Here is a 20,019-nt window from a genome sequence, read left to right as displayed (position 1 = left end):
GAAATGAATGACCTCATTTATCATGGGCATAAGACACAAAGGTAGAGTAAGTTCATATATTTTATAAACTTTATATTATTATGTGAAGAATTTCGTAAGATGCTTCTCACCTGAATGTAGTCCGAAAATATATATGTATAGATAAATCTAAACTGAAATAGGTATTATTGTACTTCTCATCTGAATGTAGTCCGAAAAAATATATGTATAGATAAATCTAAACTGAAGTAGGTATTATTGTACTTCTCATCTGAATGTACTCCGAAAATATATATGTATAGATAGATCTAAACTGAAGTAGGTATTATTGTACTTCTCATCTGAATGTAGTCCGAAAAAATATATGTATAGATAAATCTAAACTGAAGTAGGTATTATTGTACTTCTCATCTGAATGTACTCCGAAAATATATATGTATAGATAGATCTAAACTGAAGTAGGTATTATTGTACTTCTCATCTGAATGTAGTCCGAAAAAATATATGTATAGATAAATCTAAACTGAAGTAGGTATTATTGTACTTCTCATCTGAATGTAGTCCGAAAAATATGTGTATAGATAAATCTAAACTGAAGTAGGTATTATTGTACTTCTCATCTGAATGTAGTCCGAAAAAATATATGTATAAATAAATCTAAACTGAAGTAGGTATTATTGTACTTCTCATCTGAATGTAGTCCAAAAAAATATATATATAGATAAATCTAAACTGAAGTACCTGTTATTGTACTTCTCATCTGAATGTAGTCCGAAAAAATATGTGTATAGATAAATCTAAACTGAAGTAGGTATTATTGTACTTCTCATCTGAATGTAGTCCGAAAAAATATATGTATAGATAATCTAAACTGAAATAGGTATTATTGTATTTCGACTAAAATACTTTTAAAATAATAATATTAAAATAATAGTACTAATAATAATTGTTTTATAATTATTATTATTAATGCATGTTCATTTCTATTATTACAATTAAAAATTATTAGACAAAAATAATTTTAGAATACAAAATTAGATATTATAAAAGTTATTGTAAATTTACCGTTGAGTTTAATTTAAAGCGAAATAAATTCTTTATTACTGTTTTCTTTTTTTTTTTTTTTTGTTTGTTTGTAAACAACTTCAGAACTGCAATCTTTACTTTTCACAACTATTAATGTCAGAAAATTTCTTTCTTTGTCAATATTTGAGCCTTTAAGAGCAGAAGTGGTGTAAGTCAGATATGGGTAATGAAGTTTAAAGTAAACATTCTGTAAAATACAGCGCAAAGTAGCAATTAATATTCAATTTATTTAAACTATTATTAGTCAGTGTATAGCAAGAAGGCCATATTAATTGCTACTTTGCGCTGTATTTTACAGAATTTTTACTTTAAATCTCATTACCCAATTTTGACTTACACCACTTTTGCCCTGAACGCCTCATTTGTAGATCTTGGAAACTGAAATATTAAAAGAAATTACTACTTATAAAAGCATTTTCTAGTTTTTCTATATCTCTCTGTAATATTAATTTCTAATATCGGCTGCATACTAAAATATAGTAACAAAATACGAAACTATATCTTATACTTCTTTACATTGCTAAATGAACAGAAAAAATCGATAAAATCCTCTAGCATTACAAATAAATGTACTTAAATAACTACCACTGTCTTCGAATTAACTTCTATATTTTGCAAGCCAATCTATAGGCTAATCACAGCAATTATAAATATCAACCCATTTGTAATTGTCATTAAATAAAGTGAAATTACCCTCACATTCTTGAGTTACATCACCTAGTTAACAGTAGGAAGGTCTTAGCTCGCATTATCTTAAGGCATTAGGCAGAAAAATACTTAAAAGGACCACTATAAATTTCTTCGGATTAATTTTCATGCCTGTTATACCATCCCACAATCACAACAGCGCTGAGTATCTTCTGTATTTGATAACATCGTTGAATGAAACACTAAAACACGTAGATTCACCACTATCACTGTCATCACCTCGAAGCACTGGGTTCGGAAACACAATCACAGACTGCACTACTGTTAGCAGGTCCGTTCGTCCGTCTGCCGACACAGATTCCCGCCTGTTTGAGCGCACTCCCGGGACGAAGTTTCCGCACGATAACGTCGCATGTTGGACAATGTCAAATGATAATATAGTCTCTTCTGAAAGGACCTTAATTATTGCTATCCGCAATCCCTCCTCTGTGTGTGTGTCTCCTCTCTCTTTCCTTTTCTCTATATGTCCAAACAGAGGTTTTAGGTAATAATCCATTTCTTTATAGGCCGGACCGTGATGAAAACATGTGTGAGTGACATGTCATGCCGTGCACTTTGCCTCTTTTCGTGATGCACGCGGACAGACATCACGAAAACCTTGCGGACAAGACACAACATTGCCCCCACCCCATCGCGGCACAACCCTCTCTCTCTCTCCCTTTAAAGAGCCCTCTTTTATTACGTAATGTGGTGTGACACGGAGGCGAAGATCACCCACGGCACGGTACTGTTCCGGTCGTCAACAGGTTGTATCTCGTGAGAGATGTCAGCGCGGGCGTTGCTAGGCAACCGATGCTGTGTCAAATTCTCGAGTGTGTATGTCTTGTCATAGAAGAGAGTATCTCTTTTTCTCTCTCTTTTTCCTGGGTCTTTGAAATGTTACTAGACAACGGATCAGACAAATTCTCAATGGTGTATTTATTGTCATAGGTCACGATATCTCTCCCATTCATGAGATGTCAAGTGTTGCTAAACGCCGTTTTGTTAGATTCTCGAGTGTGTATGTCTTGTCATAGAACAGATTATCTCCCTCTTTCTCTCTCTTTTTCCTGGGTCTTCGAAATGTTACTAGACAACGAATCAGTTAAATTCTCAATGGTGTATTTATTGTCATAGGTCACGATATCTCTCCCATTCATGAGATGTCAAGTGTTGCTAAACGCCGTTTTGTTAGATTCTCGAGTGTGTATGTCTTGTCATAGAACAGATTATCTCTCTCTTTCTCTCTCTTTTTTCTGGGTATTCGAAATGTTACTAGACAACGGATCAGACAAATTCTCAATGGTGTATTTATTGTCATAGGTCACGATATCTCTCCCATTCATGAGATGTCAAGTGTTGCTAAACGCCGTTTTGTTAGATTCTCGAGTGTGTATGTCTTGTCATAGAACAGATTATCTCCCTCTTTCTCTCTCTTTTTCCTGGGTCTTCGAAATGTTACTAGACAACGGATCAGACAAATTCTCAATGGTGTATTTATTGTCATAGGTCACGATATCTCTCTCATTCATGAGATGTCAAGTGTTGCTAAACGCCGTTTGTTAGATTCTCGAGTGTGTATGTCTTGTCATAGAACAGATTATCTCTCTCTTTCTCTCTCTTTTTCCTGGGTCTTCGAAATGTTACTAGACAACGGATCAGACAAATTCTCAATGGTGTATTTATTGTCATAGGTCACGATATCTCCCTCTTTCTCTCTCTTTTTCCTGGGTCTTCGAAATGTTACTAGACAACGGATCAGACAAATTCTCAATGGTGTATTTATTGTCATAGGTCACGATATCTCTCCCATTCATGAGGTATCAAAGTATTACTAGACGCCGATTTGTCAGATTCTCGATTGTGTTTGTCTTGGCATAGGTTATATATCACACTCTATCTCCGGGAGATATCAAAGTGTTGATAGACAACTAATATGTCAAATTCTAAATGTTACACGTCCTATCGCATTTACAAGGATAGTTTCTCTTTCTTGTGAGTTATCGACGTACCTATTGTGAGGCAACCAATCTGCCAAATACTTAATTGCATAGGCCTACATCTTATTATAGATCAGAACGTTTTTCTTTAGATAAATCGAGGCAATGCTAGCTAATCGATCTATCAGGTTCTCAATTATATACGTTTTGCCATAGGTCAATATAACTCTCAAATTCTCCATTGTGTATGTTTCGTCATACATCGAGTTATATTTCTTGTAATTAGTCAACTGTCCGAAGACAGATTGAACCCTCACCAATAAGACATTGCTCATGAGGCAACTAAGACAGAAGATAATGAAATATGTCCATTGCATACATCGCTGACTAGTCACATATTACACTACTCAAACTTCAGATGCATACAAACAATTGTTCTTCCTGTGACATAATATTATCGCGTGATATGTCCTGCCTGTTAATAGATGTACAGTAAAAAAAAAAAAGGTAAAGGTATCCCCGTAACATGCCATGAAGGCACTTGGGGGCATGGAGGTAGAGCCCCATGCTTTCCATGACCTCGGCACTAGAATGAGGTGGTGTGGTCGGCACCACGGTCTTACCGCCTTTTACCCCCGGGAAAGACCCGCTACTCAATTTTGTAGGAGGCTGAGTGAACCTCGGGGCCGTTCTGAAAGTTTGGCAACGAGAAAAAATCCTGTCACCACCTTGGATCGAACCCCGGACCTTCCAGTCCGTAGCCAGCTGCTCTACCAACTGAGCTACCCAGCCGCCAATAGATGTACAGTAGTGGCAAAAAACCGGATCGACTCTTGTAGCTGATTTCAGAGCCTTGTTCACTCCAGAGCACGATAGACTGGTAACTAAGACTTTCGTGGTTCGAATCCTGCCTGGGAAGGAAACATTTTTTTGTTTCTTATTCAAATTTATTCCCAATACTTTTCGATTGCAGCGATATTTTACTACTTAATTAACTTATTATTCCCAGAACATGAATTTTACCAGCAATCGAAAAGTATTGGGAATAAATTTGAATAAGGAACAAAAAAAAAGTTTCCTTCCCAGGCAGGATTCGAACCACGAAAGTCTTAGTTACCAGTCTGTCGTGCTCTGGAGTGAACAAGGCTCTGAAATCAGCTACAATGATCGGTCCGGTTTTTTTGCCACTACTGTACACTGGCGTTCAAAGATTTCTGACCACTATTAATCGATAGTGATCGATAATTTTTTCGTGTAAGTGTAGCTTCTTTAGTTATTACTTCCATGAATAGATGACGAAGATAACAGTCAGTGTCGCCAATAGTACATAAATATACCCGCATTAAACATTATAAAATTTCATACCCCTCTAATGAATGTAAAACAAGCACTAGGTTTAGAAGAAAACCGTTGATACTATCAATTATGGGAATAATTTATAGGACCTACTTAATCTACATCACTATTTTCCCAAATACTTTTTACCCGTTCCAATAATAGTCACCTATTGAGAACTAGCGGAACTATTTCAAAGTTTGTCAATTTGTTGTGTCTTTGGTTCTGACTTATCCCGTAGTTAGAAACTTCGCTTACACGATCAGACAATTATTGTAGGTCAGATATCTTTGAACGCCAGTGTACATATTATCAGCCAGAATCTCGATCAGAGGTAGTAATATATGTAATTCTGCTAGTTTTTAGAAGAAGACGTTACGTGGCAACCAATCTCTCAAATTCTTAATTTTTATGACTTGCACATATCACAATATTTCTATCGTTTCAGATCGTTTTATATCGACATGTTGCGAGGTAATCGATCTAACAATCAACTGTTTATACGCATTTTTATAAATAATAGAGAAGTTCAGAGATTCATTCAAGAAACTAATCAAAATTGCAGTGATAATTCCAAGGGATCGCCATACATCCAATCAACCAGTTCGTTGACAGTCGACTGGACTACTAGAATCTGATTATACTGATAGTACATAGCATGGTGTTCTAAGATTTTTAACCGACAATTTTTTTCTCTTATGTTCGTTTGTTTATCCTACGTTCATTTTTTATCATCATCTCTGTTTCCATAGTAAGCCTGTACTCATGCATATTCATTCCAAAAAGATATCAACAATCAAACGCTAACATCTAACTCTCAACCTTAACAAATCAATACATATACTCTATAATAAATTTCCTCTTATGTAATAAAGAAAATTTTCCAACTAACTCAGCCATACATAGTATAAATACCCGCAGAAAGAATGATTTTCATACGCCATCATCAAATTTATCATGCTATCAAAGGGAAGTACGTTACATGGCGATAAAAATGTTCAATAGTCTTCCTGAAGACATTAAGAATCATAGCCAAAACCCTGCATTATTTAAGGTAAAACAAAAAAAATTTACTTAATATCTCACACTTTCTATTCTGTATATGAATTCTTGACATTTCACAGTACTGTGTAAATATTTTAATACTATTAAATGGTAAACATATTACATTGTATAAAATATTATTGTTATTAAGGTATTAATTCTGTACATATTTCATATTTGCATTTTATATGTATTGCATTTATATGTTAAACGTAAGAATTGGACATGTTCTTTATTCTATGCTATAAAGCAAATGTAAGAATATTATGGAACGAATAAATCTATCTATCTATCTGTCTGTCTGTCTGTCTGTCTCTGTCTGTCTGTCAGTCTGTCTATCTATCTATCTATCTATCTATCTATCTATCTATCTATCTATCTATCTATCTATCTATCTATCTATCTATCTATCTATCTATCTATCTATCTATCTATCTATCTATCTATCTATCTATCTATCTATCTATCTATCTATCTATCTATCTATCTATCTATCTATCTATCTATCTATCTATCTATCTATCTATCTATCTACCTATCTATCTACCTATCTATCTACCTCTCTATCTATCTATCTATCTATCTATCTATCTACCTATCTATCTATCTATCTATCTATCTATCTATCTATCTATCTATCTATCTATCTATCTATCTATCTATCTATCTATCTATCTATCTATCTATCTATCTATCTATCTATCTATCTATCTATCTATCTATCTATCTATCTATCTATCTATCTATCTATCTATCTATCTATCTATCTATCTATCTATCTATCTATCTATCTATCTATCTATCTATCTATCTATCTATCTATCTACCTACCTACCTACCTACCTACCTATCTACCTATCTATCTATCTATCTATCTATCTATCTATCTATCTATCTATCTATCTATCTATCTATCTATCTATCTATCTATCTATCTATCTATCTATCTATCTATCTATCTATCTATCTATCTATCTATCTATCTATCTATCTATCTATCTATTAACGTGGAACAGTTATTAATTATAACAATTGTACATTAATATTATTACAAATAAATCGTGACTTAATTAAGAAAATAAGGGCATTGTTATATGGATCAACATCACCAGGCAGAAATGTCGATCAAAATTAAGCAAAAAATTAAAAGATTAAATTATGAATAAATAAATGCTAATGACACGTTTTGTGATGCTGGTACCAGTATTATTAGAGTCACATAAGCTGTAAACGATGTAGTTCCTACTGAAAAATTATTTCAAATTAATAGCTGAAACATTTTCAATGCAGTATCTGAAAAAAGGAAAATTTCTGGGAACGCTACTGAATGGACTGATAGGTCATAACTAAAAGTCATTAATAATAATAATAATAATAATAATAATAATAATAATAATAATAATAATAATAATAATAATAATAGCAATAATTATAATAATAATAATAGCAATAATGATAATAATAATAATAATAATAATAATAATAATAATAATAATAATAATAATGTCTTATTGCTACATCGCTACCCTAGAACAATGCCAGGGATAATTAAACAATCCTTCATAGTAGGACGGGTAGGATCATTCCCAACCATTTCTCCACATTTGTTTTTTCGAAATAATTTTTCATAACGTCTATTTTTCGTAATTGTACTTTTTTCCGAATAATTTTCCGAAACCAACTTTCCAAAACAGTTATTCCTAATATACATTTTCCGAAAGGAAATTTTTCCGCTAACCATTATTCCCACAAGGGAATTTATTAATGTGTAGGCCTAACAATACTTTGGCGTTGCTAAGCAATGCTTACATTACATTTCGAGGTAAAAATTTTCGTAGCCTACATTTTATTCATCTACCCACTTACAAAGAAAAATACAGAGAGTACCTGCAATAATTATTCATTACAGCTGAAAGGAAAAGGATGAAATTGCTATCAAATGGATTCGTACATTATAAAACAAGATGTGGAAGACAGATAAAAATATGTTTGGAATGCAAGTGACTTAGAACAAAGAAACGTTCTGTCAGAACCATCACCATCGGCAATGGGCGACTTCTTCTAGTGCTTAAAGGTACCGAATTATCATGCCTTACTTCTGATTTCCGGTTGATTTGTACAGTACATCAAAAGCCTTTTCAATACCTGTTTTCAGCCTTCAACTTTTGTTGAAATAGGTAGTGATTTTTTTTCTCTCTTACATTTTAAGTTTCCAAAGGAGAAAATATACATTACATTTAATTCTGTTTTCTTAGTAATAACTCCGGACACATTTACTTTTTAAATATTATAAAAAATTTGTTACTTTATTTCATTTATATTGTGTGAAAGTTATTGGACAATTTGATGTTTCTGTGCTTTTTAGAATGTTTTTATTTATTTAATGATAGGAAACTGGGTGAGTGGCACAGCCTCAGAGGAAGCGGTGTCAGAATATATTTTTCTCTCGCTGGATTTGAACTCACGGCCCCTTGCATGATTGAATGTAAATGAAGTCCGATCAAATCATTGAACGGTCAGACAGCAGTCAGGTTTAACATGTGATTATCTTCAAAGAGAAAAGGCTGCGTCTTCGATTAAAATCTTTCCTTCATTTCGTGATGTAGAATAATATTATAATTGAGCCATTTTACATAATGTACTGAATCATAAGCAATCATCAAGTAGCAGAAGGAATACTAGACAAGAGGTCTATCTCTGAGGCACATTCAGTAAATAAATTGACTAATATTTTACAATTTGCAATAAAATTTCTGAGAAAATCCTGTTAAAAAGTTTATTACACATACATACATGCATGCATACAGTCAATACCTGTGGAGTAACGGTTAGCGCGTCTGGCCACGAAACCAGGTGGCCCGGGTTCGATTCCAGGGCGGGTCAAAGTTACTTGGTTGAGGTTTTTTTTTTCGTGGTTTTCCCTCAACCCAATACGAGCAAATGCTGGGTATGTTTCGGTGCTGGACCCCGGACTCACTTCACCGGCATTATCACCTCTATCTCATTTAGACGCTATATAACCAGAGATGTTGATAAAGCGTCGTAAAATAACCTACTAAAAATACATACATACGAACACAGCCACCGGCGCAGCTCAGTCGGCTAAGGCACTTGCCTGCCGATCCGGAGTTGCGTTCGGGCGCGGGTTCGATTCCCGCTCGGGCTGATTACCTGGTTGGGTTATTTCCGAGGTTTTTCCCTCGGCCTCATCTCGCCAAATATCATCTCGCTATCACCAATCCGATCGACGCTGAATAACCTCGTAGTTGATACAGCGTCATTAAATAACCAAGTAAAATAAAAAATACATACATACATACATACATACATACATACATAGCTACATACATACATACGTCCACATCTGTGGAATAACGGTCAGCGCGTCTGGCCGCGAAACCAGGTGGCCGGGTTCGAATCCCGGTCGTGGCAAGTTACCTGGTTGAGGTTTTTTCCGGGGTTTTCCCTCAACGCAATACGAGCAAATGCTGGGTAACTTTCGGTGCTGGACCCCAGACTCATTTCACCGGCATTATCACCTTCGTATCATTCAGACGCTAAACAACCTAGATGTTGATACAGCGTCGTAAAAAACCGAAGAAAATAAAAAACAATACATATGTACATACAATAGGACTAAGTTAAATGTAAAATTCACGAATTATTAACCATAGAATAAATTAATAAATTCATAATAATTAAGAGGCAGGCAAAATGAATAAATGAACGACTCAGTCAATTAATCAATGAAATAATATAATCAATCAATTACCATGTGAATGAGTCAGTCATTCAATCAGTCAGTGAACCGATAAATGGATCAGCCAATGATATAATTAATTCTGTAAGGAAACAATTAGTCAACCAATTAAGTAAGAGTATATTTATTGTCATAAATGAACATTTTGCACGTTTAAGCTGAACCATAAGACAGCACATTACAATTTTTTTTTCCAATTTGGAGCACAAGATTATTGAAATATGTAGTCTACATTTTTAAATTACCATGACATTGTGAAATTAAACTGAATACGGATTTAATTCACCAAGCAATGTGGCTTATTTAATTTGGCAGGTGTTGAAAATGTTATTCAATAAACTTTTGTGCGAGATCGTGCGTATTTGCTTGTTTTCCGCACAGAACCAATACGCGGTAAGTGTGAAATACCACATTCAGTATTCCCAACGTAACACACATAACAATTTCCCTCTTCTTACCGCTTAAGCACGACATTCATTTTACTGCTTTAGGCTTTCAACATATTATTTTTAGAGACGTTTAACATAGTAATAATTATAAATTGGAAACTTACCACTGCAATTTCACCTAAATTGCAATGTTAATTATTGTTTTTAAATATTTGCATAAATTAAGTAAAGTCTACTACTCCACGAAACTTTTTGCATTCCTGATACAAGTAACATTAAGGAAGCCGTGAAAAAATCAACAAGATTCCAGATGCGGATGTTATTACTGCAATATGTTATATAAATAATATTGTTAAAATATTAAAATGAAAAATAAATCATTACATAACCTTACCGTTTGTTTTAAGTTCGCATTTATAGACTGGGGGAAAAAAAAAGACAGACGTATATCATGGCCTGCTGGAGTATAGTAAACACAGAAAAAAATTTGTAGCAACAATATTGAAGAAAGATATTTTGGTTTTCCGAAGTTGCCGTCATTAAACAGAAACCAAGATGGAGATTTCATTGCAACTAATTAGAAATTCGTCTTTCAGGTATGTAATAAACGATCTTCGCACAAAATAATGTACGATACACGAGCGGTATGCTTGTTTTCATGCTCTCGGAAATTAAAAAAGCTCAACTACGTTTCGCTTTTTCAATCTTTTTCTCGACCATGAAAACGTCAACATACCGCTCTTGTAACGTATATTACTATTGGGCATTTTACAACAAACCTTTTATGAAGGTAAAGAAAGCTAAAACTGACAACGGCGAACAAATTTAATTGCTTCGAATGTATTTTCACTTTTATTAAATTTAATTTGTTACATAAATATCATGGTCATTTCGCACTGCAACTAGGCTATATTTCGAATAGACCTAATCCTATATAATACATGCAATTTATGGCAAAATTCTAAAATATATCTACTATATGAACAATCGTTTATGATGTCACTGCATTTCTAAGTGGATTAAATTAAATTCTGCAGGTACTTACAGAACACAATACCGACATCACCTCTTCTAATGGGGAACACTCCAGAATCCTTAAAGAAAAAGATAAATTTATCAGTCACCTTCCCAATAGCCTTTGTATAATAAACAGGCATAAATAAATACTACGTTATATCTGATACTGATAGACTATAAATAAATCAGGTCTCAAAATGCTTTTGCCTGCAGCGGTCTTTGAGGGCTGTTCTTCCATAAGCAGATTAAAAAATAACTTTAAAAGTTGTACATAAAGTGTAAATGTTACAAAAGGATATAAGTAGGCAAGATTAAAGTTTTGGTAAAAAAAAAAAAAACTGTCATACGAACCAGGTTTTAGCTTCAGTATAAGGACAATTTTTTGGCCATTGCCTATTATAAATTTGCATTTTATTTTAAAGTTTTATCTTTTTAACACTAACGGTAAGTTCGTAAAAATGTTTGAAATGAGTAGACTGATGCCTTTTTCAAAACTTTCAAAATAAAAGCATACACTCCAACATAAATACTGTGTTTATTTTTTCATAAAACAGTATTGAACATTAAATGAACAGAACATGTAGTAGAATCTTATAAGTGTTTGAAATGAAATTACTTCAAAATATAATATAAAAACGAAAAGTTACTGAATTCTATTTTAACAAAACGTTCATTCAATGTTTTTTCGATCCTTGGTTAGCCAATCGCATATCTCGTCATAGAAGGGTAAGTGCTCATCTGGGATGTACTTTTTCAATTGAACGATGTCCTCAATTTTCTGATGCCTATTTCAAAACAAACGCAATGTTCAACCGCATACTGAAAACATAGTGAACCTTGGACTGGTGCCTTTCGCATATAAAATGGTAGGTCTAGGCTTATAGAATGCAAAAACAACAATATGTCATTTTCTGAAAAACGGTGACTGATGCCCTTTTCAAAGCCCCTGATTCAATTGTTTGATTTTTTATAAGCTAATGAATTAATTAGTTTCAATATAAATAATAAACTCCTATGTCACCGGCGTAAAGCCGCGCAAGTCTTAGAGTAGTCTAACAGGAAATGTATTATTTTAATCCAAATAGTTATTTATGGTACTTGTGAGGTAAGTGCATCTTTATTGCGCGAGTGGAAAGATTTAAGCACGAGGCGTTAGCCGAGTGCTTAAATTACACGAGCGCAGTAAAGATCACGTTCACAAGTACCATACGTAATTTTATCCATGACCATAACGAAAAATTATGTTTTATAAAAGAAAATATGTTGAAAATAAGTCCTCATATAATCACATATCATGGCATGGATTTTAGAATCGATACGTGTACTAGGTAGGTTATGATGTAGGAGGCCATGATTAGTGAAGAATGGTGTCTAAGGCGTTGGATAAATAACAAATTATAATTAATTATATAATTTTAATGTATATTTTTTTCATTTTAAACGTGTATTTTCATCTTTTTAAAGTTTCAGGGATTATTTAGAAGTGTTCACGGGACTAATGTCATTATAATAATTTCACATTTTACTTCTGTAAACTTAAGAGGAATTTTAAAACGTAATTAATCATCGTGTCTGTTTAGCTCAGTTGACTAACGCGTGTTGTTATAAAAGTTATGAAAAGTTATAAAATCCTATAAACTCAACTTCGCAGGTTCAAGTCTTCCCGCCTCCCAAAATCCCAAAAGGTAAATTATTACAATTATAAATTAAAAAAAAAATACATATTAGATATGGATGCAATGCACAAATCAATTCCTTTGATTTGATTACCCTCCTTTGATTTGATTACCTGGTTGGGTTTTTCCGAGGTTTTTCCCAACCAAAAGGTAAATGCCGGGTAATATTTTGGCGAATCCTCGGACTTCACCTCATCTCACTACATCTCGCCAAAATATTGTAAAAAATTGCACAAAATTGAAAAAATTATAGAAAATTACAAAATTGTAAAAATTTGTAACAATTGTAATTGTAATATTGTAAAATTTTGACTTGTTCCACATCTTAAAGCTTCATTGCTCATGTAAGATCTATGGAATAAAACGAATGAATGAATGAATGAATGAATGAATGAATGAATGAATGAGTGAATGAATGAAGAGAAGGAGATTGAGTGTTTGCATATTTAAGAAATGGTAATAAAGAAGCAGATGTAGTGACATCTAGTAACTAATATATTAACTTCTTGAGCAATAGAATAGTTCAATGAAAAAGTATACGTGTGTACCCGGGTACTAGGAAAATACTAATGAACTGTGAGATAAAGTTCAAACTGTGAGGTAAAGTCTTTATATCACTAGTGGAATAAAGTAATGTTGAATAAAAGCCTACTTTACAAACGCAAAAGTATTTAGTAAAGGCATGTTTTTCGTTATGGTCATGGATAAATTGTATTTTCCATTACCAAGACTTTTCATGATGCAACGGTAGAGTTACAGTCTTATAAACATGGTAGATATAACACTTTTTTATTGAGCAGTAATGTACCCTCAACCCTCATTTGTATAATCATGCAGTAAATCTCCTTTGTGCCCGGTTTTCCTCTGATTGGTCGTCCACTGAATACTCCATGCACTTATGGAGTGAGAGCAAGGGAAAAGGAAAACAAAAGAACGGCGAGAATCAAACTAGCCGAGCCCAGCCTGTGTTTTACATGTCAGAGACATGTCAAACCTTCCCCTATAATTTGACTGATACACCTAAGTCGGAATGTAGGCACGACATTTTGAATTTGTACGCCACACAAAGAAGAAAAATACCGCAAGATATTTTCTCTGAAAAATATTGTTATCAAGTAATTACACCACAAAAAAAAAAGAGAAAGAGAGAGAGGAATCGATGCTCTAAAAATAAAAACAAAAGGAAAGCGAGTCCCGCAACTCGTGTATCGACATGATAATGGCCGCAAGGAACGCCGTTGGCGGTATATAAATATGTACACTGATTGCGTGTACGATTTCCTGCACTGCAGAATTGGTTTGCGTGGTCGCAGCCTTAATGGATGAGGCGGTCCGATAAGAGCTTTCGGCGTCTGGGAAGACTCTCTCTCTAAATAGGATCTCCGCCAATCAAACGACCGTATTTTCAATACTCTAGAATCCCATTCGTCAATTCGTTTCACCTGTTGACCGACACGGAACCCTTAAAAAATCGGAACATAATCAATATACTATTGGTATAACAGGTTAGAGTAATGGGAAACACTGACGCTCTTCAAAAAAAGAGGCTTCCAATTACAAATGCGTAATAACAATTCTGAAATTTCAACTGCAGGGTAATTTTGTTAGAGGAATTGGCTATTAGTAACCAACAAATTAGATAGGGAGGGTTTCATACCAACTAAATACGGTGTCATTTTTTATATAGACTTATATATTTTTTTGGTTCTCTTAACACATTCCTATATGATTTTCACATTTGAGGCTCTGATAATTCTTCGAAAATCATACTACATTACAATCAGAAACCGGCACTAGATAATCGCTGCAGATAAAAAATTGCCGTTAGATAAATGTAAAGAAATTTCAATTTCTGTTAGTCGAATAAGATTTCCACTACTCAGAGCGGAGTTCAGATTCTGGCGAATTGACATAAAATATACAGTGTGCCAAAAGTCCCATTACCTCCTACTAATTACAAACATCACTGTTAATTGTTTCTTTTTTATATCGTAGTCGACTATAAGTATAAATGTTTAAACTATGGCCGATGAATCAACTAGGCTATAAGCTGGAAGAACGGACCGAAAATCTTCTTTTGTAAACAAATTGGGTTACAATGACATAATTTCAGAATACGCTTAAAACTCCATGCAGACAGTGGGACATCTTGCAAGAAAGAATTACTTACTTACTTACTTACTTACCGTACTTACTTTTAAGGAACCCGGAGGTTCATTGCCGCCCTTACATAAGCCCGCCATTGGTCCCTATCCAGAGCAAGATTAATGCAGTCTCTATCATCATATCCCATCTCCTCAAATCCATTTTTATATTATCCTCCCATCTACGTATCGGCCTCCCCAAAGGTCTTTTTCCCTCCGGTCTCCCAACTATCAATCTATATGTATTTCTGGATTTGCCCATACGTGCTACATGCCCTGCCCATCTCAAAAGTCTGGATTTAATGTTCCTAATTATGTCAGGTGGAAGAATACAATGTGTGCAGTTCTGCGTTGTATAACTTTCTCCATTCTCCTTCTTAGCCCCAAATATTTTCCTAAGAATCTTATTCTTGAACATCCTTAATGTCTGTTCCTCCCTCAAAGTGAGAGTCCAAGTTTCACAACAACCGGTAATAATATTAGGCCTACACTAGGATTATAATTGTTTTATAAATTCTAACTTTCAGCTTTTTTGAGACCAGACTGGATGACAAAATCTTCTCAACCGAATAATAATAGGCATTTTCCATATTTATTCTGCGTTTAATTTCCTCCCGAGTGTCATTTATATTTGTTACTGTTGCTCCAAGATATATGAACTTTCTACTTTTTCAAAGGATAGGCCTACATTTCCAACTTTTATTTTTTCATTTCGTACTATGTTCTGGTCACGAGGCATAATCATATACTTTGTCTTTTAGGGATTTACTTCCAAACCTATCGCTTTATTTGCTTCAAGTAAATTTTCCGTGTTTTCCCTAATCGTTTGTGGATTTTCTCATTACTTATTCACGTCATCCGTATAGACAAGAAGCTGATGTAATCCGTTCAATTCCAAACCCTGTCTGTTATCCTGGACTTTCCTAATGGCACATTTTAGAGCAAAATTAAAAAGTAAAGGTGATAGTGCAACTCCTTGCTTTAGCCCGTAGTAAATTGAAAAAGCATCATAGAAACTGGCCTATACGGAACCTGCTGTACGTTTCACTGAGACACATTTTAACTAATCGAACTAGTTTCTTGGGAATACCAAAGTCAATAAGAATGCCAGTGTACCAGTAACGTCTTGTAACATAGACAGAGTCCACACCTGTGGAGTAACGGTTAGCGCGTCTGGCTGCGAAACTAGGTGGCCCGGGTTCGATTCCTGGTCGGGGCAAGTTATCTGGTTGAGGTTTTTTTCCGGGATTCTCCCTCAACCCAATATGAGCAAATGCTGGGTAACTTTCAGTGCTGGACCCCAGGCTCATTCAGACGCTAAATAACGTAAGATGTTAATAAAGCGTCGTAAAATAACCTACCAAAATAAAAAAATAAATAAAAACGTAGAAAGAACAAAATTTCTCTCTCAGTTATAAAACAGAATTCGGTGACAAACAAAGTTTCACAGAGGAAAATATCACAATAACTTGCATTATAATTTGTTATAATACCAGTACTTATAGTACAAATTTTATAAAAATGTTGTTATGTTCCTATGCATATTTCAGTGTTTGCTCCTGCATTCATATTCATAATCTATGTATTAATAGATTATATGAGATACTAGTGTCGTTGGACATAAAGGAACAAATAGAATCTGAAACAAATTAGTTACACTCGGAGATACATACAAGTTTCAAATAGTATTCATGATAATAAGAAAACAAAACTCTGAAGTTATTTTAATCACGTATAGAGTACACTAACCAAAGCTAACGTAGCATGACATACCAAAACTTTAACTTCTGCTGTTGCTGTATAGAATATTGCAATAAGATATATTCCACAATATTTCACACGAGTCATGCCTTTTTACAATGAATAATCACGCCTTGAGAAATGTAAATATACAATGCCACAAAATGTATATTATACGATTGTAATGGCAGCTGAACATCGGAGATACCAAATCACAGCCCGTTTGATTATGATCATAATACTGATAACGATTTTTATCCAATTAGTGACTTTCATTACAACACCCGTTTAAAAATAATTTTATTATTCCAGTACCTACATTGTTTAACAAGTCTGTGGCTTAAAAATATATAGGCATAATGGTTTATCTGACCACATTAAAAATATGAATGATTTAACGCGTTCTAAAAAATCATACCAAAAGAATTTTAACAAACGTCTGTCCCTACCAGAGCAGAGCCATCTTCAGTTACAAGCCTGAGCATGCGTACGTTTGGCAACGCTGAGTGGAGGCGGGCGGAGGCGAAATAAGGCATGACGTTTGACGTATTGCTTTGATTTCGTTGTCACGTGTACATTTTCAACATTCATTACTTATACAAAAGTAAGTGCATATGATCAAGATTCGGTGCATTGAATGTGCGCAATTTATTACGGAATCCAAAATGGTATTTTATTTGAGTTTCAGAATACCGCGTAAATACTTGCATACAGTCACTTAAGGGAACCAGGTAGTGACTTTGGGTCAAAGATCCGCATTTTTATTATGTATTTAAAAAATACACAACTTGCTCTTTAAAACAATATAAATATTGTGGGGGGGGGTATTTCTGCAGATAAGCCCTTTAAATGGCCTCTTTAAATGTGGCGGTGCATGTAATTCATACCTCCCTTTTTATATGCAGTTTTCCATAAGTTGATATTTTTCAAACTTAAGTGCATTTTTCTCTGAAACTACTGAATCAATTTATAGGAAATTTTTACGATGTTTTCTGCATGCTGTGTTCTACATAGTAGACCTACGTGTTTAAGAATATCGCATACATAACACGAGCAAAAAATTTATATGCATTGAAAAAAATTTGCAAAAAATGTTAAACAAAGTTCAATATATTTTCTGTTTGACTAGGGGTGAAATATTTAACTAAATTTTGCTTTAGAATTTACGATATACATTACTAGATAAGTTAAAAAATACAAGGCATATGAGTGAAGATTGTAGCAAGTAATGTGCACCTGAAGAATGAAGTAGCTACATTTAGCAAAGTGGGAAAACAGGTTATCAGTTAGGGCCTTTCTTTTGCACTTGGATAAGAAACTAATTAGTTGTCTTTTATACCAGTGAATTCAGAATGATTGATTGTATAAGCATGGACATTTTTATTCTACACTGAGCACTAAAAGCCTAGAAATATTGAACTAAACTTTTGTAATGAAATTTTTTAATCGCACAGACATCACTACCCACTCCCCTTAAAATAACTAAAATAAATCAAAAGCATACGTGTTTTTTTATCTATGAGACAAGTAAAAAATAAATACACATAATCGAGATGATAGCCGTCTAAATCTTGGATTTAAAATATCGGCGTCCTAATCAATTCAAATGAACAAAAAAGAAAATGCAAATTAATGTTAAAAAAATATATAATGAAATTTTAAAAAAGAAGTGGTGGCTATCAAAACGATAAAAGTTTATTGAAAATAAATAATATTCATTGAATATTATAAAGATGAATAGAGATGGAGATTGATGATGTTCAGTGAAGATTTTAAAATGGTTGATGCAATTGTCTGAAGAGTCTTATTAGGAACTTTAATTTTCTGAGGATCTCCAATGTAAATTTGGGAATTGTTTCTCGCGCACCAAACATAAGTCCAATGACATTCCAATCTTGAATCATCACAGCATGGAAGGTAAACAGCGCATGTACCTGCTTTGGTTGATCTTAATTAATTTCGAACCTTAGAGTGGGGTCAAGAATGAGACCATTTTTTTTATCTCGGTCAATTATTATGATGTCAGAAATGTTGCTTGTACAGTACTTACAAAAAATAAATAAAATACCCTATTCCAATCAATTAACCATTATATAGCTAGTAAATTGGCAATGTTTTGCCGCTTTATGTTGTTTCACCTCTGATGTGAAATGTCTAGAATATCGTAAATTTTAATCTCATGTGATTATCTGTCGTGCTTTTCTATAAATATTTCAGATGCCTAGGAAGCTGTTTTAGTTTGAACCTGGCCGGTCTATCCTGAATTATTTGTTATAAACTTCTTGAAATACAATTTTAAATAAATATAACTATATTAAATTATAGTTATGTGGTTTCAGTCTACAACTTATCAATCTATATTAATACAGAATTAATTTTCTGCCTTATTACATTACAAAGTTATATTTCCACAAATATTTTCGACTTATGTAAAAAGTCATCTTCAGGTGGAGAAAGCAATGAATGGCACATTGAAAAGAGAAGATGTGCAGTGAGAGAACATTTGTGTATATTATAAAATTGAACATATATAAAAACATTATAAAATTATATGTGAATACTAGAGTGATTCTGAGTCATTTTAGCTTACAATAAATAACATTTAATAAAAGTTGTAGTATGTTAAAAATTAAAAAATAATCTTATAATACGATAACCACACTTTAGTTGAGTCTATAAGTGTTATATAACCATTTTTTGTCATGTTGTATGCACAAATTTGAAAGTTACAATATTTAAGGTTTAAAATAGCAGTAATTACCACTATTAATATTATGTTCAAATAAGAAAAGTCAGTAAAGAGATACAAGCATTGGCATTCTATGTGTGTTTGGTTTTCAATCACTCGTAACGATGAGTTGTAATAGACATAGGCCTAATAATCAGTGACATTGTAAACATTTATAAGTTTTAAGATGGACATACTGTAAAAGAAATTAGGTCCAATGCTGTCAGTGCCACTGTTGGATCATATGTAGAAATTTATTAATAATAATGTCAGTGAAATTTTTTTGTTGAGCTTCCAACCTATTTCGTGCACGTTGATCTCACAACATTCCTACTTTGTTTTGTGATGTGTATAATTTAAAATTGCCGCCATAATTATTTTATACGATTGTTCCGTGTTCCTGTTGCAACTAATCGATTGTAGTGAATTGCTAATCGTATCGACAATATCGACGTGGGTATCGACCGTCTCGTAACTACAGTATCGACATTGGA

General features: G+C 33.6%; 1 protein-coding gene across 4 annotated transcripts in view; it reads right to left on the bottom strand.

The window, feature by feature from the left end:
• Positions 1-19,835, bottom strand: part of LOC138708902 (uncharacterized) — a 121,716-nt gene extending 101,881 nt beyond the window's left edge. The window contains exons 1-2 of one of the 4 annotated variants that reach the window (XM_069839217.1): positions 19,723-19,835; positions 11,266-11,314 (exon numbers count right to left, since the gene is read on the bottom strand). Coding sequence is in view for 2 of the 4 variants with exons in the window: in XM_069839214.1 (XP_069695315.1) it covers positions 11,266-11,314; positions 16,831-16,905 (124 nt within the window). In the remaining 2 variants the exon portion in view is untranslated. Of the gene's footprint in view, positions 1-1,758; positions 2,334-11,265; positions 11,315-16,830; positions 16,950-19,722 lie in introns of those variants that run through there. The other 3 variants (XM_069839214.1, XM_069839215.1, XM_069839216.1) reach the window with 3 other exon arrangements.
• Between the last annotated feature and the right edge of the window lie 184 nt (positions 19,836-20,019).

Source organism: Periplaneta americana, chromosome 11, assembly GCF_040183065.1.
Source record: "Periplaneta americana isolate PAMFEO1 chromosome 11, P.americana_PAMFEO1_priV1, whole genome shotgun sequence".
Lineage (NCBI taxonomy): Eukaryota > Metazoa > Arthropoda > Insecta > Blattodea > Blattidae > Periplaneta > Periplaneta americana.
The sequence above is the reverse complement of the archived record's forward strand: the minus strand, read 5'-3'. Positions and strand labels throughout refer to the sequence as shown.